The sequence below is a fragment of the Lingula anatina genome, chromosome 1 (assembly GCF_051362555.1).
Source record: "Lingula anatina isolate TDL-2025a chromosome 1, LinAna3.0, whole genome shotgun sequence".
NCBI lineage: Eukaryota > Metazoa > Brachiopoda > Lingulata > Lingulida > Lingulidae > Lingula > Lingula anatina.
The window spans coordinates 18,900,915-18,925,354 of NC_141767.1; the positions used below are offsets into that span (position 1 = coordinate 18,900,915).

Genomic DNA, 24,440 nt, shown 5'->3' on the forward strand with positions numbered 1-24,440 from the left:
CAATGGGTTGCGTCACATATTCTCTTACCAGTTTAGGCTGGAGATTGTCATTGGTTGTTACTGTTACTGGTTGTCACTGTTTCGTTGGGGGAAATGTTACCCAGCAAAGCTCCAACCCTTTTTATTTTACATCATTATGTCCAGTTTTAATCACACAAAATCTGCATGCACTTTGGGAAATGAAACGGTTTATATATTTAACCCTCAAAAGTAAGTCACAGGCCATGGTATTCTTCACCACAAATACAATCAGGTGAACCAACACTGTAAAATCTGCAGATCCCACCTTCAACGTGTACTATAGTGTACACCATACCATTCTTATACATTATATCCTCATTTTCTATTTTTTAGGAACTAAAATTATCTTTAAAAATTATCGATACCAAACGAATTTTTGTTATACGTAGTTAGTAAGGGGTTGCATTTTCTTGCAACAATGTAGTCTTTATTAAGTGCAAAGTTATGCTTATATCACATGTACTCTATTATTCCATGTCGTGTATGTAAACACAGATATTTTACTTTTAGGTCACTGCATAATAATAATAATAATAATAATAATAATAATAATAATAATAATGTCAACAACTGCAAGAACTACAAAAATTATAATTCTGCTGTAATGAAGCGCAATCTTCAATTTTCTTCTCTAACACAATCAAGATCTGACAATCGACTCGCTTTTGAATGATTACAGAGATGCGATCATTCAGAAATGCAGTGGACACTCATGATAAAGAACAAAGCAAATCTGTCATCTTAAATGAGCTCTGAGATTTAGATTGCCTAGGGAAACCCATGTTTTGCCATACATTTGATAGAATGGCTCTTTAAAAGTCGCGATAAATGTAAATCAGCGGAACAATGATTCACGCTGAGCGTTGAGTTAGCCGGTGCATTGTCTGTAGAAATGAACAGAAGCGAAAATCAATATCTAGGATGGTGCTATAGCAACCTTCCTTTCCCTCCACAACTTGACTCTCATTCTACACAATTCGATTTGACATACAAACAAATTTAGGATATAACAGTAAACACGACTTTTAACTCAGACAGCTGAACATTTGACTTTATGCTCCTTCATCCATTCCCGTGTGTAACCTTACTTTTGTATTCTAGCATCTTAAGTTTGTTTAACGTACCAGGAGAGACCAAACGGGGGTGCATCGAAGCCAACATAACACCCAGCAAAATCAATCGTTGCACCAAAGGCGTTTATTTCGCAGGGATTATGAATTGAAAAAAACAGAACAGACCCAATATTCACTTGTGAATTTTCAGTAAGTATGACGCATCACAGCAGGATAAGTTGTCACATATTATACTTCCCCTGGCAGCTACTTCCCGCGGGAAGACTTGTAACAATACTGGACGTCGCTGCAACTGATCGCACCACTTAGAGGAAATGGAAGATCTCTCACAGGATGCTTGACAAAGAAGAACAATCCATCGTGACACATCGCAATATTGAAAGAATGGTTTCACTGAAATCTGACTTGTATCACTGAGCCCCGACCCGGCTAAAGCTAATTAGAGCGAGCTGGGATTATATACACTAATTGAATTCTGTGTGAGATGAATGTTTACGTCACACTTTGCCAGCGGAGAGTAGAGCACAAGGATAGCTTTATTTACAACCCGTCCGGAAACGGCCTTATAAATGCACTGTTAATAGATTGCACATGTGAGCTAGATGCTCGGAGAGAGAAAAAGAGACTGAAGTGAAAGTTAGGAGTAAAAACTGGCAATATAAATCGCGTTCGTTGTGCTAATTCAAAATTGTCTTGCAATATTCCAAAGTAGTCGAAGTATTATTTTAAAACCGATTTCCGACAACAATGCATATTCATGGAATTAGGACAGTTAGCAGACCATCCCCTACTAGCTAGACAACCCACAAGGAAGATGACACATGTTGTACTAATAGGATTTTAATGAATTATACACGACATCATTCATAAAGAGCACAACAAAGAAGAGGAAGGATCCATCATTGTGACAAGAGGACGCTGGAAACTGACCAACAAAGAGTTATTGCCAAGAAGACGCTTGCAGGGGTTTGATTTTTATCTTCGCAGACGACGTTTGAAGCCAGAACTCACGCGCTCATAGTGCGGATAAAGCGGTCTAGGATTCCAGTCAGAACTAATTTAGCTTTATGTGTTTTACATGTTCGGTTTGTATAAACACACAGTAGTACGGTTTGTCAGGGGGAAGGCTATATCGAAGCCACTGCACAGAACGGGATGTTAAACGTATACGGTACGGTGAAAAAGCCTGTACATGTAGCACACCAGCAGCAGCTTTTGGCAATCATACGCAATATATATAGCTGAATTCGGTTTCAGCGCTGGGCACGCTTAGCGTTGTGCCGTTCTTTTCCCAGCACTATATGAGTCAGTTACAACGAAGCTAGGGGAAAGCAGATAATTAAGACAAGATGCCTGCCTGGCTTGAATTTGCTGGGGCATTGCTCCATTTCCTGTTATTCCTGCTAGTTCCCGCCAGAACCTCTGAAACGCACACAGCAGACGGTATAATCAGCAACGGGAACGCGAGCGTGTTTCATGAAGGCCTGGTAAGTTCAGTATTAGGTATGTCGATATGACACTTAGCGTTTGCTGCTCAACTAAATTATGTCGATTAGACAGCGCATTTTATTCTTTAGGCCATACATTAAGGTGCCGTGCGTAAGAAATGGACTGAGAGCCAAATGCTCATATTGCATACACTTCGTATGTCATGGAAAGCGAAAGGTCCAGATTAGTCTAGCGTAACGTAATATTTCATTTCGAGACTGAACCAAAAGTTCGCTCAGAAATGGGCTTGGGCCAGACTATTTTGCACTGTGCAGACTTGTAAGGTTTAACAGACGATTTAAGCAGACAACTCTCCCGATACTAGGTAATGCATATTGATTCCATGTGTATGTGCACATGTAAGTCCGTAATTTTCTGAATCGATGTCGCTTGTACCAAAGCTCGTTGTCTATGCTGTTGCTACTAATTCATAATGCTTTGGTGTATACGATATAATACCTACTGCACTTAATAGGAAATAGTATTCTCTCACTTATATCGATTTGATAATGACCGGAGCCATGTATGTTCAATATGCATCTGAATCAAATATTATGCTATACACATAAGCCAACTTTTCAGTATGACCTCAATTTACATTTCATATTCGCCTTTTATTCACTAACCCGGATTTCATAGCTATAAAGTTTGTGATTTTCGATGTTTTAACTTAAACGACCTTGCGCAATGTATGTGACTAAGCACAGCTATTAAATACAATCCTTTAAAATCCAATTAATGTAATTTATGGCCTATACACCCTGAACCTCAGAACCGGTCATAAGACTCGATCATATATCATCTGTGGCTTTTATGAATACTCTTGTTATTGTCCGTTGTTTATTGGGTTTCAAATGAGGGGGGAAGGTCCCACTGGAATCATGCGATCATTTTGAGGCGAATCTTGTCATTTTTTTTCCTCGGTGAACTTTGATAAGGAACTTGATGATAAGTAAAAATGTAAAGAACTCGTAGATTTTTAATCACTCTGAAGAGGGACAGAAATCCCCAGGCCTAGTTTTTATTTTATTTATTTATTTATTTATTTATTTATTTATTTGTTATTTAGGCTGTCAAGTTTACTCTAAGACATGCCAGAATACATGTCTAATTTAGCAGCGTTTATATACAATAAATACCCCCCCCCCCATCCGTCCCCTTGTACATGTTTAAAGAGACAGGTGCCCGTTAGATATCGCTGTGTTGAACTAGTGGCGCCGCGTCCAGTTGTTCAGCCAGAGCGGTTGTTTTACCACACCCAGGGGGAGAAGGGTTTGTAATTAATCCTGGACAGCGTTCAATGGGAGTTCTTGCTGGGAACAACACCAGGGTATGACCTGACATACAGGCAGTTCTGGGATGGTGGACAGCCTAAGCAAACTTAGCAATAAATTACCTCATAACAAATGCCACGGGTGCTTGATTACGTAACGCAGAATTACTGCTCTGACAGTGTCTATCTTTCATCGGCCATGTGGTTTCCCCATGGCCTAAATGCCAAAGTCTTAAGGAATCTTATCCAGCCAACCACTCAAAAAGCGACAACAAGCTGAGAAAGAAAATATTATCCCAAACGCGTCAGAGGCAGATAGCCACAGCCGTTTGCATTGATGCTCTGGTTTCTCAGCACAGATTAAAGAGTTTCAGTTATTTGCGCCTGCAGATATTAAGGACCGGCCTTGGCTATGGTGACTGGATATCGTCTTACAGTGCAACAGAGGGGATTTTTCATTTCACGCCCTTTGCCTACAATTTTAAATGCTTTAAGTATGTACATGCTGTATACTGTGTATGTGTGTTCGAAATGGCTAGAGGATCCCAAAAGAGTTCAAGTTAACCAGAGGGTTCGGCTTTAACTTGCTGGCAGACAGACGGAAGATTTGTTTGAGTAGAGGAAATAGGAACTGAGCTTACGAGTTTGTTTATCTAGATAGCCCAGAGGTTAGGGCACTGCAAGCTCCTTATCTTCCCGGCAGGACTTCCTAATAAACTAGAATATAAATCGTCCTGTTCCACTCAAGTAAGGTTGCGTTTCCAGCAGTTTGCAGAACGCACCGGTCACACCGGTAAGAACGGTTCCAATGCGCAACCACTAGCGAGCTTTCATGAAAGAGATTTGTTAGATCACTGTATTGAATTTCCCCAAATTAGCGTTCCATTTTCGTGGAAACAGTCTGCACTGATTGTCAGACTTGCATTACTTGTGGAGTAACCCATTTCTGTTCCACGTTTCAGCAATTCCTCATTCGCTATGGCTACCTCCCCAGCTCGGACATGGAATCTGGGAGGGCGGAGCTGCGAACTGCAGAAGAACTGGGCACTATCATCAGAGATTTCCAACAATTTGCTGGGCTCAACAAAACTGGTTACCTTGACGAAGCCACCATAGCTCAGATGAAGGCCCCTAGGTGTGGGGTTCAAGATATTCGCCCAGGCTACCGTTACAGCAGACGGAGGCGGCGAAGATACATACTTGGCCCGTCCAAGTGGAAAAAGAGACATTTAACTTACAGGTGAGGCAACTTTCCCGCGTTGGAAAGCTCGACCGCTTTTGGGCGTGGTACTAAAAATCTGGACATTAAGAAATGGTTATGGGTTGAAACTTTTCAGAGTCAATTTTGTATCCTAGCCTGGCAGTGGTACTTTACATTATGGTTTATTTCAGTAGATTTAAACCATTCTGGGCTGAGAGTTTCCACGAGCTGTTTCTGCCACGTTTACCTCAATCAGTGGGTTGTGATGTAATAGTGACGTCATCACAACCTGCATGAAGGAGGTAAATTTGGCGGTTCTATCAACAAAGTTTCCCACGTGTTCGTTAAGTTGCTTCGTACACGGGGTGCACATAGGGTGCCGCCCTTGTGACGTCAGGCATAGGAGTGCTGCAAAAATGGCGGCAAAATTAGCAGCAGCAATCAAAACATGAAAGTTGCAGCGCACAACCCCAAAACACTTGACTCAATTTGGCGCAATTGGGGGTTTGTTTCTTGAATCAACCGAGTGAGATCAAAGAGAAGTGGCAAAATCAGCTGCAAAAACGAAGTTTTTTCCTAGAATTCTGCAGATGGTCGCTCTTGCTATGGTTTATTGTTAATACACCATATCTGCACGACTTTGGCGTGACTTGCAAACTTAGCAGAAAAGCTCCAACTGGTCCTATCTGTACCTCAAATTAACAACAAACACACTCCGAAATATCTGACAACCTTGGTGAGAAATGGGAGAGTCTGAAAACTTGTCTTTCATCTTGTTACTGAAGAACGGTGTTCCTGCATTCCGTCTTGATAAGGTGCATCCGTTCCTGTTCTTGGGAGTTCCCGACTAGTGTGTATCTAGAAATCCACACATGCCTACACCGTACGTTTCATTTGCACGTAAAACACAACATGATAGAGAGCAACGCAAAAAAATCTGGGGTTGGGGTGTGTGTGCTAATTTAACTTACAGAACAAGGCATTCTCCAGTTGAATTGACGCTTTCCGCCTTGTAGGAAATAAATGCTCTTCAAAAATGTAGGCAAGGCGTCCGTTCAAAGGAAACGCCATAGCCCGCGATAGGCCCTGCTATAAATTAATGAATGAGATACGATAATTTAAGAGTGAGCCATTTAAAATTTTTACCATAAGGTGTGGAGCAAAAATTAAATCAGTAATAAAGTTTGTTTCGTTTTATTACTTTTTTCTGAACGAAGTTATTCTTGCAGGTTGAATAATAGCCGGCCGTTGGAACTTCAACTGAATTTATCTGTTTGTTAACCAATAAGAAAAGTGAAAATTAAGGTCAACTAAACACTCAACGAAATGAGAGTGGTCTATTAGTCAGCATCCTTTACATACAGGGCAAAGCTTTCTTGACATCATCCTTACAATCAATGTAGACCTACAATCATTTGGGTTAAGAAAGATAAAAAGGTTAATAGTTCATTAACTAAGACAAAGACAAAATGCATATTATCAAGAACATTATAAATGAACATAAGAATACTGCTGAATTTCAACACTCAGTTGAAGTGACCACCCTTCACGTTTCTATTTCATCATAATAAAATTCAGGACGAAAAAGTTGAGTTAGACCAGTATACAGCTAATTTGAAAAGAAAAAGAGCAGCAATGAAAAGACGCAATTAGACATGGCAATGATATGGCTCAAGTCACTGTCGTAAGCCATGTAATGCGATGCTCCAGAATAAATAAACTGATATCAGCCGAGGAAAGCTGAGCTTCTTTCCAGACCTTGTGCCTGTTGAACTTCACTCGAAAGTCAGTAAAAACCAATCTACCCGTCGCTATAAATATCTCCAAGTTTACGTCACGAGGAAAAATAAATAAACCATTTGTACATATTTTTTTCTAGTTAATGTCTGCATATTGACCCAGACACCAAAAGAAATAACCTGCTCATGATTAAAATATACTTCAAAGACGCATCCGTTTATGCTCTTTACCGCCGTCATGTCTATCACCAAGCTTCTTCCTGTTATATTGAAACGAAATATGATCCGAAGCTTAGACCGAAAAAAGCTTGACAATGTCACACATTACAGAAATATTTGACAGGAGTGCTGACATGTCCTTTGTTAAGTGTTATCAAGTAAACGAAAACTTTAAACTTCAGCGTTTTTATTGAACTGAAACGTCAATCACCATGACGACTTAGGTATTGCTCGCCCTCTCTCTTCTTTCCCAATGGGTAATGAGAGCTTTTCTCAAGAAATACCATGTAGAGGTAGGCCTGTACATGTATGTAAAGAAATCTGGTCAAAAAAGGATCATGATTAATAAAAATGAATAAAACCTATTTTAAATGTAACTTTTCAGCTTTTTACACGAATTTGATAACAGGGTTGGAAATGGATATTGATAAAAAAATTAATAAATTAAGTTGATTCCCAAATCAATGTTGCCATTTCAGGTTTGAAACATACTCCAACGTGATGTCAGACTATTTACGGACCAGAGATGCCATCACCCAGGCACTGAAACATTGGGAGAAGGTGACCACACTTAGATTTACCGAACAGCTGTCCGGGGAGGCGGACATCAAGATCAAATTCGGCAAAAACTACCATGGCGACGGTTATCCGTTTGATGGTCGAGGTGGGTAGTAACAACTGTCGTTTGGATCGTCCCTGTAGGAAACAAATAGAGGAAAGAAAAAATCTAGAGGGGCTATTTATTTTGAAATCAAGGCAATTAACCTTGCTCAGTTTTCAGATTAGAAATAAACGTACAGTAACGACTGAGAGTTATAAAAAAGAAAGGCGCAAACCCATCTTTTTAGATGGACCACTTTCTCCATATCTCGATCATGCGGCATTTGACGTATATAAGGGTAATATGATAGGCAGTAACCTATAGCACAGGCCCTGCTCGGCTTGATACTCCGTGCCCGGGCTCCATGCAGGCACTCTGTGGATTCGGTTTTTTACCCGCTAAATGTCCTGCAAATCCTGAAACAAAAGAAGTTAATCTGTATTTATCCTCGCTTCCCGTGGCGAAGCCCATGAATCACTCCATACAACTGTCTGGACTTGAAACAAACCCCCATTCATCTCTCCATTTCAAAGTAGAGCGCACAGGATAGCATTTGGCAGCCGTTACCATGAACGCTCCAGGCTCATGCGTGTAGCGTTTAAAACGACATGTCAGTCGGAGTTAAGATGAAAATACAACTGATGATTTTATGTCAATACCGGGGATGTCGTATTTACCCATGGGATATAAACTTCCATTGACATTTACAGTCTTGGCTTTTTTCCAAGTTCTTTAGTGTATAGCATTTTCAGTGTACGTTTATTTTCTGCGTACATTGATTTTCTGTGAACGTTGATTTTTTGTGTACGTTTCTGTGTCGTTAGGCGTATTTTGGAAAAAAAAAGCATGGGTTTCATAGTACACTTACTACATGACGACTCTATAATCTGATTGAACAAAAGGTATTGTTTGCAATGAAAGCAACCACCTCTAAAGTTCGTGTGGTAAAAAGTGGTAAAACGCCGGCACGTGACCTACTCTACCACAGCGTCAGAGCATGAGTGCTCTTTTAAAAGAGAACGCAGCCTGTGGCAATACCCAAGAATAAATAACCTCAATCATTCCCATCAGATAGCCTGCTTCTTGAAAGATGGTTTATATCTATTTCATTACAAAAACAGCGGTGCTACTCACGATGCCGCTATTTCGAAATGTCAGTGCAGCAACTGGAACCAGGCAGTTGTTTGCTTTCGCTCTGATTCCAATTACCTTTGAAAACTGTACTCCCTGTTTGGAAACCTGCATTTTGTAAAATTGTATCTTAAATATGCTACCGCGACTGTCCGTACTGCAAAGTTCTCAAAGGCGATCCAACTGACCCAAAAATTGTTTGTTTTTATAATTAAAATCTTTGCAAAACGGCTTTTACCAAACCACTTGGCACGTTGGCTTTGAATACCGTTTCAGATTTTCGAGAATTTCTTATCTGTTTAGGTTGTTTTTCTCTCAGTTCTGGTGCAAGTGAATTGTTGGGTTTAACTCAATCATGAATGTAAACTTAGTGGATTTTAGTCCTGTTTCTGAAACTGTAACTTGTGCTTTCATTCCGTTTCTGAAAAGGCAAAAGGTTTGTCTGGAAGCGAGTGCTCAGTGGTTTCATCTGGAATTCAGATGTGAACATGTAGAATTGTTTGTTAGTTCAACAGTCAGAGTTTAGGCATGTGTGTCATGGAATACTTGGCTATGTGGTCAGTTGCATAGTTAGCACGTGAAAACAACTAGAGATCAAAGGCAAAAACTATGAATCATCACGATATGCCCAGTTGCAATATACGGGCACTAAAATCTGGTACACATATACCTTTGTCATTTAGAAATAAAGTCAATTAACACACACAGTTATTTATCTATTATACACTCATATGTGTATCTGTATTTACTTTTCTCTTTCAATGAATTTCTCACTACTTAATGGCAATATATTTTTGCACCAGGTGGCATCCTTGCACATGCTTTTTTCCCTGGAGATGACAATGGTGGAGACACACATTTTGATGATGATGAAAGATGGGTCACAGAAGAGCATCAAAGTGGTAGGTATTCTTGGTTGTCAAATTGAAATAATGTCAAGTGTCACTGTTGATTCTGATTATGAAGCATACAAAGTTTTTTTTTAATTTGACTTGATGCTCAGCATACTACAGTACTGCAATACCTTTTAATATATTTAATTCTCCAACAAGTAATAACAATATCATATAATTATGTAATTTAACTTGGTTTTCAGGTACAGATCTGTTTTCTGTTGCTGTGCATGAATTTGGTCATGCCCTAGGCTTAGCACATAGTGATGTCAGAAATGCCATTATGTTTCCATGGTATAAAAAATACAACCGTCCAAACTTTGGTTTTCATTCTGATGATATTGAAGCCATATCAAAATTATATGGTGAGTATAGTAACGTAGATGTACCACACAATTAATTAGAACCATGATTTTAAATGATAATAGCATTTTGAACATATTAACTCAAATAATTGTCTTGTCAGTAATAAAAACTTCTTTAAGTTTCATGAACATACTGGTATCAACATCAGTCTCAGTCAGAAAAAAACGTTTCTCCAATGCAAAGGTTGAAGAAACAAAATTTTATAATAACACATTCAGGTAAAAAAAACTTTTGTGACAGATACCTTACTTACTTTTCCCATGCCACTTACAAGATGGTGTTCTCCCAATAAATTAAGACTCAAAACCAAGTCAATCCATATTACAGAATAGGTACTATTCCACACTTAACTAGCATAGGCATTTCAACAATACCCAAGTGTGTGCTTCCTTAAGGATAGGGCCTGGCAATTTCACCTGTCAAGATCTATTGTGATAAAGCAATAAGTACCGTCTAAAAAAGCGGTAATGATGGGACACAGCACAGGGAGTTGTTTTCTGTTACTTAACTAAAATAACACTTTCCAGTCTGTATGCTACACTTTACAGTAACTTTACTGAAATAACACTGAGAAAATCTGTACTTGACTGTACTTCAGTCACTCAGTGCAGATCAGAGATGGTGTGGTAAGCTGCACCCAGGGAGTAATGACTCATCAACATGGCCACTGGGTCAAATTACTTGTTGCAGTATATGCAGTGTGCTAAAGCACCCCCGCCCCTCACCTCAATCACTCACTCTTGCATGTACACAACACAGACATAAATTTGATGTGTCTGCAGAAAATTTTAAATATTTTGACCATTGGGCAATAATGTTCTAGCTAATTCAGATGATATTTTACATCCTTTTTTTTTAAATGCATAATAAGTGTTTTTTATTCAGAAATTGCCTTTAAATGGTACCTAATAAAAACTGAAACCATTTACACATTTACTATATATAGAGCAACTGATCATCACATGAGTTCTACTTTTACAATATTAACAGCCAGTGTTGAACTGTGTTACAGGAAAAGTTCATCCTGATGTCATTCCAACTGTGGCTCCCCCTACTTCACCACCGGTGACACAAGCACCCACCACACCTAAACCCAGGGACAAGAACTCACCCCCTTTGACATGTGATACTACATATGATGCAATTGCTCTGATAAGAGGAGAGATATTTATTTTCAAAGGAAAGGTAAGTTGCCTTGTGCCTCATTCTGTATGTCCAGGCTTGTTAGAAAAAGTCTTAGAAACAAGGAACTTTTGATGTATTAAACTAATGATGTTTTATCTTTTAACTCTCGTTAACAGTAAACATAAATGACGATATATATATATATATATATATATATATATATATATATATATATAGTGTTAATGGCCAAATTTTTTAACTTCCTTCATTTATAATGTCTGTAAAATATACATGCAACATAAGAAAGGATTGAACTGTAAAATAAACATTTTACATCACTCCAGTGTTAATTACAACCATTAGTTTCATTAGTTAGATTGTACATCTCGTTCACAGTAATGCCTGATCTTCACTTCTAGTTAAAACAGCTCTAAAGATTATTTTTCATCCTACGTAATTTTTACCAAAATGTGATAAAGATCTATAGCCTTCTTTAATAAAAAACACATGATTATACTTAATGCAATGAAACACTTAGATAATGTTCTATTGAAGAGATATCAATGGCTAGTCAATGATGTAAGAAGATGACTCAAACCTAATTTTATCCCTCTGGGACATGTATGATCAATTAAACACAGACAGGTTTAATTATGTCTGACATTTATTACATCATATACCTTGAATAAACACATTAGAAGTGTGATAGTCAGTGGAATTTATGCTATCAAATAATATAATTACTTGGTTGATGCTGGTTGTTTCTCAGAAGGAATATTAGCTGAAATAGCCATAAGATACAAAAATCATGAATCACTTAATAAGATTATTGGGGTAACTGACCAAATAATAGCTGTTTATGCCATTGAAAGGAACAGAAACAGTTTGTGATATGAAAAAAAAAAAGTAGAAGCCAAAAGCAATTTACTGTAACAGTTTTTAAGTAAACAGGTCTTTTCTCCGAGTTCTGGGTTGGAAGGTCGATGCTTATGATCGCTGAAATGATATTGTAATGATGCAGTGGAAAATCAATACAAGTAGACTGGTTCCACGCCTTAGGGATACTTAGTAAAGTTAATCACCTGATAATAATTAAAGTTATAAGCACCAGTGTTACTGTGGGTGACAGAGATTTGGTCTGCTAAGCAAGATTATAATTACAACACAAGCAGCAGAGCTCTCCTCTCTCTCTTCTTCCAACGGTCCATATAATGAAAAAGAAAAATTATATGGCTCTATTCCCATAGATTTAAGATCGATCTATCCCCGCGGGGAGTCTCACTAGATTACTTTCAGATAATCCGACTTAAATGTCCGTCCCGCCTACTACAAGCTGTAAGGGGGTAATTAACTTTCGTGTCCGCCCGGCTGACGGCTATTTAGCGTGAACCCCCAGGGAGTTAGGTCAATCTAAAGTAGGTCGATCTAATCTATGGAAATGGGGTGTATGAAGTTTCCAAATGGCACATACGCTAAATATTTGCCCGATTCTCATACTGAAAAAGTTTGACCTATAAGCAAATCAACACAAAAAAGTTTTCTTTTTTATTTCATCAGAATATTCCTCACATCTTTGATTATATTCTAGTGGTTTTTTTGGTTGAAACGTCCAGCTGAGTATTACAGCAAAAAACCCATATCCACCAGCATGTATTGGAAGGGAATCCCAGATGGTGCTACAATAAATTGTGCCTATGAACGGCCACAGGATAAAAAACTAGTGTTCTTTTCAGGTATGATACAGTCACTAGTAAACCTAACTGTGATATCCATATAGACACATGGTTACCACAGAGAGGGTCTGGTGAATTAATTTATTTAACTGTTGCCAAATGTAACACAGTCATATCAAACTGGGTTAAACACCTCAAGATGTAATTTAAAATGCAATATCCTTGTGGGTGTAAATTGAAATGAAACATCAATTTGTTCTCAGTTTATATTTTAACTCGAATTAGTCAAAAAAGATGCATCTTTGCATCATGCTTTCAAAAAGGAAGAGAAAAGGTAACCGTTTTCAACCCATTTTGATAGAACTGTGCCGCAGGCATCTGGAACTGTAACATGCTGTTGTATAATAAACTTTCTGTAACCATTTGTTAACCCTGACTTCTTTCAGTGGAACTGGCGCAGAGACCAGAAAGGGCTCCTTGATGGCAACACCCCTCTAAGCCTCCATAGGTTGTGGTATGGAATGCCAGATCATGTAGAATACATTGATGCTGTGTATGAGAGAAAATCAGATCACAGAATAATATTCTTTTCAGGTATATTGGCATGGTGTGAACATTAGAGGAAGATGCCAGCTAGCATGGCCTACTGCATGAGTTTTTGAACCACTTAGGCCAAGTTTGTTTGTTTGTTTTACTAATATCACAGAATTTGCTCATTTAGTTTTTTAACCCTGTTTATTTCAGAGTGTTAAGCAGATGGCTCCATTGTGTCACCTAGTACTTAGTAATTTAGTTTGGATGAAAAACATATCTGCCAAATGCTGCAAACAGCTTAAGTCTTCAGCCATATTTAGTTTCCAGTACAGTATGTGAATATATTGTTTTAAATAATGATGTTGACAACTTTGGCACAACACTATGCAGACAGCCTGGCAGCTTTTGCAGAAGTCCGTGCTTCATGCCAAAGAAAAGTTGATAACTTAACTATATGCATCAAGCATTTTTGGCTGGAGATATCTGTATGCTTGCAGGTCACCTTTGATATCAGAGTTTGTTGCATGACTAACCCAGTAGAAGTACTGTACATTATACCTATAATAGAATGTTTTAAATATTTTTGAAGCTTGTGATATTTTATTCCTATACTTAGCTGAAGGCACTAGTTGTCTTTTTACAAATTTTTTTTGTAAATTAAAATCTGACCCTGTTTAGAATTTTAATTAACATCATCCCGTAGAATTTTTGTTTACAAACCCTACACATTTATGTAAAATTGATCTTCTAAGTGAATTTCAACTGATTATATACTATTTTCATGATAAATTAAATGGACAGTAATGACCAAAATGTCTATTTAGTTACAAGTAAAAATATACATTAAAAATACATGTATGTAAGATATTTCAATTTAGAATTTAATCACCATTTTCAGTCAACTGTCCTCATCAAGCTAACACAAAAATTCTTGTCTCCTTCTCTAGGTAATCGCTACTATGTTTTCAATGCAAACCAACTAGTCCACGGCTTTCCAGAAGAAGGTCGCCCAATCACAGACTACGGTTTACCCAATGACATAGAGAAAATTGATGCCGTCTTCACATGGAGTTATAACAGCAGAACATATCTCATCACAGGCAATATGTACTGGAAGTTGGATGAGAAGGAGCAGAGGGTGGTGCCTTTTGACTACCCACGGGACATGGGGATATGGCAAGGAGTGCCGACCCCAGTAGATGCAGCCTTCCAGTTTTGGGACGGTATGTTATAATTTGAGAATAATGTATCTTGGAAAAAAAGAAAGTATAATATTTTGAAAATAAAAGTATGCTGTATTTGGAAAGAAGCAGTCATGGCGCTGAGGAAGTAAAAAGTGCTAAAAAACAACAGCTATGATATTACAAAATTCATCCCTATTCAAGTTTCCATGGGCACACAATATAACCAAATGACTACTCCTGACCTCATGTTACTACTGGTGAGAAGATGAGCATAGGGAGATGTGGTATAGGTCTAGGAAAAAATGGAAAGACATGAAGATAGCCCTATCTGAATGAAAAAAAAATTTAATTCTTGGGTGTGCTTCAGTTTTAATGGCCCATGTTGATTGCCATCAACTGACAGGGTCCATTTTACTAAAAATGCACAAGGGACAAAAAAGCAATAAAACATTTTATTACCAGATCCTCCTTTTTACTTGCAAGGAAGTCCTGTTACCAGTGAGATACTTAGAAGTTTTCTCAATCTGGAAGGATGGTTGCACTTATCTCTCCACCTTGATGGTGTCTTCCTGGCTGAGTCAGCAGAGAAAATCATGTTCACAGGAAGTGAGAGGGTTCTGGTTTAAATCACTACACCCCATAAATGACCACAAGTAATCAGGGCCACATTTACAGCATGTTTATGGATATTTTACTGATTTTTGAATAAAAAAAGAGCTTGATATATAATTAGCTTTATGCATTAATAGAATTAGTGCAAAAATTTGCAATGATTAGTGAACTGCATTGAGTTGGTAATCCTGTACTGGAACATTAAGACATGGCTTATGACTTTTACAAAATGTTTTTACATATTTAACCTCAGTGGACTGTTCCATAAAAGACCGAGACTGTCTAATGCTGCATCCTTCCGTACATGTACTATATATGACAGCTTGGGGATATGAGTAATCTGCAAAGTATGGCTCAATCAATTTAGTGAAGCCTTTGCTTTGACAGTGTATACATAATGAGACTAAACAGAAGATCAGTCTTGTGCTGCAGTGACTAAATCAACCACTGTATTTTGTAAACCATCTACCTGGTGGCCCTGCGCCAGAACTTCCAAACCAAACGTTTGCCGCTGGGCAGTGAGGGAATAAAATCTAAACATTTGTAGAATAACAAATAAAATGATATATAAACACATATCAAGAGATCCTGGAATTTCCAAGCAGAACATGAGGGGAGAAGAATAGTTTTTAAGTTAATGCATTAATATTAAGTGGTTCAGTTTGGATTTCATAGTCTGTACTATATGTACCATTGAAGTTAGTAAACACACAAAACTGATTTTGAAATAAAAAATAATATTAATTGAAATCATTATGCGTTCTTAATTCGATTTTATAAATTACTGGAATTATCAGACGTAAAGCAAAGCAGTGAATGATTGTTAAATATTATTTTCAGTCTGAAAACCAAGGGAAAAATGCAAAATCATAAACCAATTTGTACAATCCTTCATCTTGTTCTTTTTCCAGGTGTAACATATTTTTTCAAGGGAGACCAATACTGGCAGTTTAATGATGAACTCATGAAAGTTGAAGACCAATTTCCCCAACCTTCTGCAGAAAAGTGGATGGGATGTCCCCTCAATTCTACACGATCAGAAACTGAATCAAATACAAAAGCACCAGTAGGTGGAGGCAGTAGTATTTACAAACTTTCTATAGGTCCAGTGATACTGTTATTTTTAACATTACATTTATTTCTTACAAAACTAAGGTGAAACATACTTAATATTTTACTAACAGTATTATGTACTTAAATTTAAGTTTCTTTTGAAACAATTGATAGGAATTCTGACTTCCTAATGTGCCATGTGCATTTCTAACCATCTTAAGATCAGTTGGGAAAGTCATCATGGCCACAGTTCATACTATCAAATCATGATCAGTTACATAGGAATCAGACTGTTAACTACCATTGTGTAGGAAAATGTGTACGCAAAGTATTTTAGAGGGGAGGTGGGAGTTAAACAGCGTAGTATTTATTTAGAGCCAGGGTTTTTTTCAGAGCTTTTCTGTAGCCCAGAGGTCAACTGAAATACATATCAGAATCATGTAAACCAAAAATCATAATTTTGTTGATTGTTTATTACACAATGAAGATGCATAAATTGCATGGTAAAAATTAGATGTGCACTGTTGCTATTAGTTGTTTTATGGTGCAGGACAACCATTTCATAATAAGACCAGTCATGATGCCAAAGACAAGTACAGAAAATTTTTGTGGGAGTGAATTTTCATGTCATAGACACATATTTAAGTACACTTTTAGCGTAGCAATACAGGTAATGCAGGGTTATTTTTTGTATGTGCACTGAAATAAACGAGCACAATATTTAGTAAGCATCACGCTTCTAAACACTACTCATTCAGATCATTATAGATTATACTTGTGCACCAGTGATTTATAAGAACATTTTCAACAATGATGCCCATTGCAACAAGTCCTAGATATTTTGGAATTTAACAAGAGTTGCAAAATCACCTGGAAAATACTCAACATGTAAAAAAATAAGTGCATGTACACATGTCATGTGCTTCTATAAAGTGCCAAAGTATGTATACTAGTAAATAGTCAGATATTCATCATTTGAATTGCATGTTATCCAATTGAGAGTTAACTTACTCTCAGCAGGAACCCTGATGTTGTGGTGCTATTGTTTTGATAAATTACAGGTATAAGTACCTATTTTACATTTATTTTACATTAAGTTCCACTTTGTTGAATTATTATAATTTTATTCCATTAAGATTCAGCACATACTCCCAGATTTATTTGAATTGTTTGTACATAGAATTTTAACATGATATCATTTGTGTCAGTTGTACCTTTTAGCAGTTTTTGTACATATCTTTTAAGTCAGTCTTAGTTTTAAAAAAGGACTGCAAAAATTACCTTATGAGTGAGGTAACAAGAGCAGAAATCGGTTATGGGCTCTCTTCAACTGCTGAATGATCTCAGATTTCAACTTACATTTTTGTTTTAATTATAGTAATGACATCTTTTATTTTAAATTGTAATGTGGACTAAATTATTAAAGTAAACGTCTTGCAGTTTTTATTAATATATGAATATATATGTATAAAATGTATTGGCTGTAACATTGTTATCATAAATTTACTTCAAAGTTAATTTTATTATTGCAGATCAATGACTAAGTATCCACAAGATTTGCATGCATTTCACTGGATTAACAATACTCATTACTTAATTAAGGTGAAAAACCTCAAATAAACACTGCTGAGACCTTAAGATATGTGACCATGAATATCAGAGAAGACAAAAGGCAAAAGTCGGATCTTGTTTCCCTCCATTGTTTTTACTTGGTTATCTTGCCATTTCCATTGCTCAAATCTACTGCCATGTTATATCTACATATATATTTATTGAACGTTCAGAAAATTTAAGTCTTTGGTGCTTAAAAGCTTCTAATTGTGCAGCAATTACCAAAGGTATGCTTGCTTGTATAGTTCATAGCTAGAAATAATAAAATAATATTTATGACTTTATGTCATGCTTTTTGATTTATATAACTGTTATTTGTTTGTGGTGTTATCATGTTACATATATAAATGACAAATAACACAACCATACCATCAATTCCAAAGGGCTAAAATACAACTCCCCACTTGATGGAAATAACCATTGTGTTTTGAAATATTGAATTTTTGTTCCAATAGTTTCTGGACAATGCATCATAATCTGAAATCATTAGAACAAAAAATGCCATGCTGGAATTAAATTACAAAAATATCACGTTTTATCTTGAATTTCATGCTTAGACATTCTTCAACATTTCTCTTGCTAAAATGGTAAATTGTATTGGAATGAACTTAAAATTATTTGCAAATTATCTGCATGTGACAAGGAATATACTGGTAATACATATGTTACTAATATCCCAACACTTTCAAAAGATATAAAATACTTAAATACTTAATTATAAGAATATAAAACAAAGAAGGGCATATTTTAATGAAAAGTTTACTCATTTCAAAGATCTTTGTAATTTTTCAATACTTGCTCCAGTGAAGCAAAACTGTCTAGAAAGTCTTCTTCAGCTAGACCAAATTTAATATACTGATGTACAAAAGCCCTTGCTCCAAACATGGACCACGATTTCTCAAGCACGCTGTTCAATGGAGTCACTGGTGTCTGACTGTTGCTTAGTAATGAAGCAGATTTCTCATACTGACAAAACATTCTTGGCTGCTTCCATTCTAATAATCCACAGCCAGACGGTATCCAGTCAGTATACAGTTTTGGTTCTGTAAATGCACTTACATCAGCCATGTTGCAATCTTTTCCTCTTAATAATAGCAGATTGGCCAGTGAGAAGTTGTGATTCCGGATTGCACCAGAGGAGACACGCACATTCCAGTCGATTCCTATGTGAAAATGAACACAATCAGATAAATATATCTGCCTGAAAGAATTAAACCTAGCAATATAATTTTTGCCATTCATTTGAATAATTTAACAATTGTTTACAAAGATTTCCATTTCAATTTAAATCTTTTCTAAAATTTTAGTACTTAACGAATACCTGTCTAGAATGCATGTGTGTATGCAAGAAAGTGTCTCTGCATTATTTTGAAGTTTTTCACACTGCTGCTAAAAAAAAAAGCTACACAAACCCTCTTCCATGGGTGCATTTGCAATGAGCATCTGTCTAAGATGTTTCAGAAGCCCGGGCCACTGGTATGCGCTGTACTGCAATGCTGCCTCTGACATCTGGGGGATATTGAGCAAGCTCAGCAACTTGTAATCTGGGTGGGCAACTAGGTGTTCCAGCACGTCACCTGAAAAAAAAAAACATGGGGAACTGTTAAACCAGCAACACTGAACATGCCGAAAATAATGAGAGTTTGTCTTTCCGTATCACTGCAGCATGAATATAATGGTAGCAAACTGTGAGTAGTACAAAAAAGTGGGGTCAACTGAACCAAATACTTTTACCAAAAGGAACAAAAATCATGAAATCCCTGAAAATGTCAATAAAATATACCTAGTCTGTTCTGCCTAGTGTGACTGCCTTCTGTTCTAACAGTGGGTTGAAGAAAACTAGCCAGTTTATGAGCAATTACTGTATTCATATCTTGGAATGAAATGTGTTTAATATTCAGCAACTGTGAACAGATTTTCTGAATCTTATCATTCTCCATGATAAGCAATGCATCAGAGTAGAGGTAAAGCTGCGACAATGTCAACAACGCATTGTAATTCTGCACAATGACCTCTCCTGTGTTGTACGGCCATACAACTTGGTTCATGATAAAAGAATGTGGATATTCATCCCTGAGACACTGTGTGATGTAAGCACCGACACCAGAACCTGTCCCTCCAGCTAAGCTCATCAGAGTCAGGAAACCATCAAAGTGGTCACATTTCTCGACCTCAGACTGCACAAGAGCCATGATATCGTCATGAGCTTTAGGTCCATGTGCACAAAACCCGTGAGCCCAATTGTTCCCTGAACCTTTCTTTTGGCAGAACTGTTGCTTGTCAGGGTAATGCCATTTCCCACTCTTCTTGGCATCTAGTCTTGTCTTGGAAATTGCTTTTGTTTCCATGTCAACCATCACAGCCCTTGCTTCCAATTTTCCATGTTTGTCTTCCACGAAGAACCTTTCGTTGACTGCCTCCAAGTAGTTGTCATTCTCTTTCTTGGTTACACCTAAAGAGTGCAATAAATAAATGAATGAATAAATATATAGCAAACTGTGTATGTATTTAAAAAATCATATATGCTTACCACAAGTAAATGACATTTTGATATTAAAAAGCACATTGAAAAAAGATGAAAAACATGAATGATTTGTTGAGAACACAGAATGCTGTTTAACCTGTATGTTTGCAGTCTGCATCTTCAATTATAGTTGAAAACAGCTGACCTCCTATCTGGTTCCCACATTGTCCTAACTGGAGGGTCACAAGAGGCATGACAGCCTGTTCACTACTGAAATTAGATAATTATCTGGGGAAAAAATTGCAATGCACTAACTTAATTAGAAAAAGAAAATCATGTATGATTGTATGGACCCTACTGTACATGTCATTAAAATATAAGTATTTTGATCTATAGGAGTTACCTTTAGTATTAAAACGGTTTATCCATTCTCAGATATGTGGCTATCTGTACAAAAAGAATCAAGTCCCTTGCATTACAAAAGACAGGTGGCTCCTACTGTGCTATAGTGACTCACATAGTACAACTACAATGTGTAATGCAAATGCTTAGCTCTGTCGTAAAATTTAGAGAGATACCTACTGTATGTATCTTAACTTATTGCTAAATGATTTATATAATCAAACTACAAGAGGATCAGGTCGCAAATGTGGTTTATATCTCTTAGCATTATATTCATATTCAACCAAAACCTACTTAGCTGGAAAAGTTATGGTTAACAGCTATTCGCCTTCATACTTCCCGCAATGTTTCTTATAAAATCCGGAAGTCTAAGATATAGTACGTCCCGCATGCGTAGTCAGACATTTCCGTGTGCCCGGAAAACGTGAGCATCGTAATGCTGTCCACTACTCTCCATCGAATTTTGGTTTCTGTGGTAAGTGTACAAAAATCTAAACACGAAGTTCAAAAACCTCATGCTTTGCTCCAATATCACTCCTACAGCTTCATAGTAAAAATTGACCTGCATTTATGAAACTACACGTTACATTAACGTTAATTCAATTTCTACTTCCAGTGTTTGTGACATCAAATATCAAAGTTAATCAGTAGTCACTTCTGTTAGTGTTTAAGGATTCGTTGTTTGTTGCCAAGTTAATGATAGAGTTTTAACTAGTGCTAGTCAAAGGTCGAAATTGTCATTCACACAAAAGTTGACGGTAGTCCCAGGCACGTCCGTTATATCTGTGGTCCCATAAGTGTTGTTATGTAAAAATAGTCATTTTCTGCGCTTAAAACATAAAAAATAACTGAAGTTGGAATTTGGGTTCTTCCAGAAAGAGCACAAACTGGCCATGTGATAATGTTGACTGAAGTGTACTGTTGTCAGTCAGGTTTAAAATTATTATTAGTCTTTTTTTTAATTTAAGCACAATAGTTCAGTATATCCATGTAGAGGACGGTCAACATGGAGAATATGGAATCTCGCCAATAAAACTGCTGAGGATTCAGAAAAGAAAGAAGATGAGACACAAAAGTGGAAAGTCCCCTTGATACAGGACAAAGAAGGAGCCAAGAAAAGGGCTAAAAATTTTATACATGATGGAATAAGCACACATAACATGTTTCAGTCTCTGCAAGGAAAAAGGTAAGGGACATTCATTTGAAGAAAATTGTTTTGAAGATTTTGCTTTGCATTGAGATCTGAATCTTATTTAATTTCTCTGTTAACAGATATATGTTTGTTTGAAAAATCAGTTTGTTGATTATATTCAATTTTAATGAACATTCTTTCAATCTGTTACATATTATGGAAAATAAACCCCCTCCCCCTCTAAGAAATTATTTAAATAGAAAAAAGCTAATTAAATAAATAAATTGCCAGTTACATTATATCACTTTATATCTTGTAATTGTTAAGGTTGCAAGTTTTTAAGCATTGAAAAAAATCCAAACCAATGCATTACTGTTAGTCTGTATTTATGATTTATTTATTATTATTATTATTATTATTATTATTTTCAGTTCAACATCAACAAACAGAGGCTATTCTCCACCAAAAAATGTCAGAGAAAGACTGGAGACTTTGGTGAAAGAAGTATATGGGGATTCCTCTGATTGGACAGAAAAGCCACTCACAGACCCATTGCTTAAATTCAAGGTACCCCTTTATTTAAGCTTGGGTTATATGTAAATCAAGTGGTTCCCAAGGAATTCCACTCATCATGGACTCAGTAATGCATTGAGCAATTGATACAGTGGTGGATTTAGAGGGGGGGTCAGGGGGGTCCTGACCCCCCTTTGGTTTCTGAAAAAAAGTCACACTAATATATCCCCTCTTGGAATTAGAATTTTGGCTAGCTGATTTATAGTTCTTAACTGCTCCAATGGCACAGTTTCTCTCCAAAACACTCCAAGGGGGCCGAGGGTCAGCTTCGCATTTGAGGCCTGTCACTCCTGAAAAATTGACCCCCCCCCCCTTCAAATAATCCTGGGTCCAACCCCTGTCATACCATTGATCAGATAAGTATCACAGTCTTTATTGTTTTAGAGAATTTTAATCACTCAGAGATCTCTGAGATTTTAGCTAAAGATTGCAGTTTTTGGTAAGTTGAACCCCTTTTCATCAATGTAGTTTCACCTTTATCATGTTAAAAGTGTAAAAATAATTCTTTTAAATATATTAATTCTGAACATTGAGACTCTTCCATTTATCTTTCATTATGACAGGTGTTGACAAAGTGTGAAGAAGAATTCGGACATACCATCTCAAACACAAGTCTGCATGATATGAATACAGGGGCAGATGTCCTCGATTTTTTTCTTACTCCTGTCAGAGACACTACTGCTTATGAGGACTTGGCCAAACTGGATCTGCCAAGGAATCTCCATATTCAACTAGAACCAAAACGATTTCATCCAGAAACTGACACAAAATTTGGAGGCATATCTGCTTTTCCTGGAAGAGACACTATTGTTACTAGCATTAAATACAGGAAGAAGTATAAAGGATATAAATGGAAGCCAAAGCAACCATATTTTTACACACCTTAGCAGCCTGGCCTTAGTTGACGAAAATTACACAAATAAGTTAAAACTCATCATTGTTCATAGTACATGCTGTATATATTGCATGTAGATCATTGACATTGAAACTGAGCACTGGAATCATAAACAGTAAACTTAACTTGGAGGGGGAAAAGTTAATAATATTGTTATTATTTTCTGTTAAAATCCCATGCCAAATAAAGTTCATCTTTTGAATTAAGACTAAATGGTCTCCATGGATACCCATTGCATATAACCCCACTTTGCCACATTGCCATGAGTAGCTCACCCAGAGGGATTCCATCTCTTAGACTGAGTTCCCATCCCTACATCCATCCATCTGGATTGGTCTAACTCCCTGGGGAGTCTCACTTAATTGCTAACAACATATCCAGCTTAAATGTCTGTCATGCCTACCGAATCAGCAAGAGTAAAGATAATTACCCCCTAACAGCTTTATTAGGCGATGCAGACATTTAAGTCAGTTAGGTTGATAGCAATTAAGTGAGACTCTCCAGGGAGGTAGATCGATCCAAATATCTGTGGGAATGGTTCCTTAGGTATCTATGCCATTGGCTAGGATTTGATTACTGAAAACCAACATCATATTTCAATGTGTTTAAATGTTAAAGCAATAAAAATCTTACTTTCTGCTTTTCCAATAAAAAAAGTGGCATTTCTTTCCAAAGCATTAAAAACAGTTAATTTCGTAATTAAATGAGGCAACGTTGTTTTTTATTTTTATTTTATATATTTAAAGAGATAACTCTTCGTATGAGATCTACATTTCACAATAAATACACTGTAAACAACACATAGAAATATAACATTTAATTTTACCAAAAAAACAGCAGTTACAGTAATTAATATGAAATATGTGCATGGCATCTGACCACGTGACCTCCAGTGATGGCTATACTCTGTAATAATCTCGTAAGAGATTATTACAAAATAACTTTAAAAAAAAAAAAAAAAAAAAAAAAAAAAAACAGGAACTAACTTTGAATGTCAAAATGGATTCATTATCCATTGGTAAGTATGGGACAACTGCTGTTTACCCCAGGAAAATTCTTTTTTTTTTTTGCCAAAATGAACAGTTGTTATCCCTTAAATTTTTTGGTATGTGTGCGTTTGTGCTGGGTTGGAAGACATAGGGCATGTGAGGCAATCTCTTAGGTAATTGTCAAAGTT

The 24,440-nt window shown here is 36.8% G+C and overlaps 3 protein-coding genes across 9 annotated transcripts; 2 read left to right on the plus strand and 1 right to left on the minus strand.

The window, feature by feature from the left end:
* Positions 1 to 1,357: 1,357 nt before the first annotated feature.
* LOC106164183 (matrix metalloproteinase-17) lies at positions 1,358 to 18,081 on the plus strand. Of its 4 annotated transcripts, none has more exons than XR_015334073.1 (9): positions 1,358 to 2,581; positions 4,818 to 5,095; positions 7,494 to 7,678; positions 9,550 to 9,648; positions 9,843 to 10,004; positions 11,018 to 11,190; positions 12,719 to 12,863; positions 13,250 to 13,397; positions 14,285 to 14,455. XR_015334073.1 is itself a non-coding variant. In XM_013542004.2 (9 exons), the coding sequence occupies exons 1-9, from the start codon at positions 2,444 to 2,446 to the stop codon at positions 16,290 to 16,292; spliced, it is 1,704 nt and encodes a 567-aa protein (XP_013397458.2). In that variant the 5' UTR covers positions 1,360 to 2,443; the 3' UTR covers positions 16,293 to 18,081. The 4 variants fall into 4 exon arrangements, 3 of the variants coding, with proteins under 3 accessions (XP_013397458.2, XP_013397449.2, XP_013397466.2); XM_013542004.2 differs by lacking the exon at positions 13,250 to 13,397 and adding an exon at positions 16,045 to 18,081 and having other exon boundaries at positions 1,360 to 2,581; positions 14,285 to 14,560; XM_013541995.2 differs by lacking the exon at positions 12,719 to 12,863 and adding an exon at positions 16,045 to 18,081 and having other exon boundaries at positions 1,365 to 2,581; positions 14,285 to 14,560.
* On the minus strand, positions 17,613 to 21,090 carry LOC106164205 (tubulin delta chain-like). Of its 4 annotated transcripts, none has more exons than XM_087011947.1 (5): positions 20,958 to 21,090; positions 20,467 to 20,528; positions 19,581 to 20,249; positions 19,210 to 19,374; positions 17,613 to 18,960 (listed from the first exon to the last, which is right to left on the minus strand). In XM_087011947.1, the coding sequence occupies exons 2-5, from the start codon at positions 20,513 to 20,515 to the stop codon at positions 18,566 to 18,568; spliced, it is 1,278 nt and encodes a 425-aa protein (XP_086868073.1). In that variant the 5' UTR covers positions 20,516 to 20,528; positions 20,958 to 21,090; the 3' UTR covers positions 17,613 to 18,565. The 4 variants fall into 4 exon arrangements, with proteins under 4 accessions (XP_086868073.1, XP_013397489.2, XP_086868065.1 ...); XM_013542035.3 differs by having other exon boundaries at positions 20,419 to 20,528; XM_087011939.1 differs by having other exon boundaries at positions 20,467 to 20,531; positions 20,958 to 21,087.
* On the plus strand, positions 20,994 to 23,476 carry LOC106161586 (uncharacterized). Its single transcript, XM_013538587.2, has 4 exons — positions 20,994 to 21,138; positions 21,632 to 21,849; positions 22,227 to 22,362; positions 22,932 to 23,476. The coding sequence occupies exons 1-4, from the start codon at positions 21,100 to 21,102 to the stop codon at positions 23,253 to 23,255; spliced, it is 717 nt and encodes a 238-aa protein (XP_013394041.2). The 5' UTR covers positions 20,994 to 21,099; the 3' UTR covers positions 23,256 to 23,476.
* Positions 23,477 to 24,440: the final 964 nt, after the last annotated feature.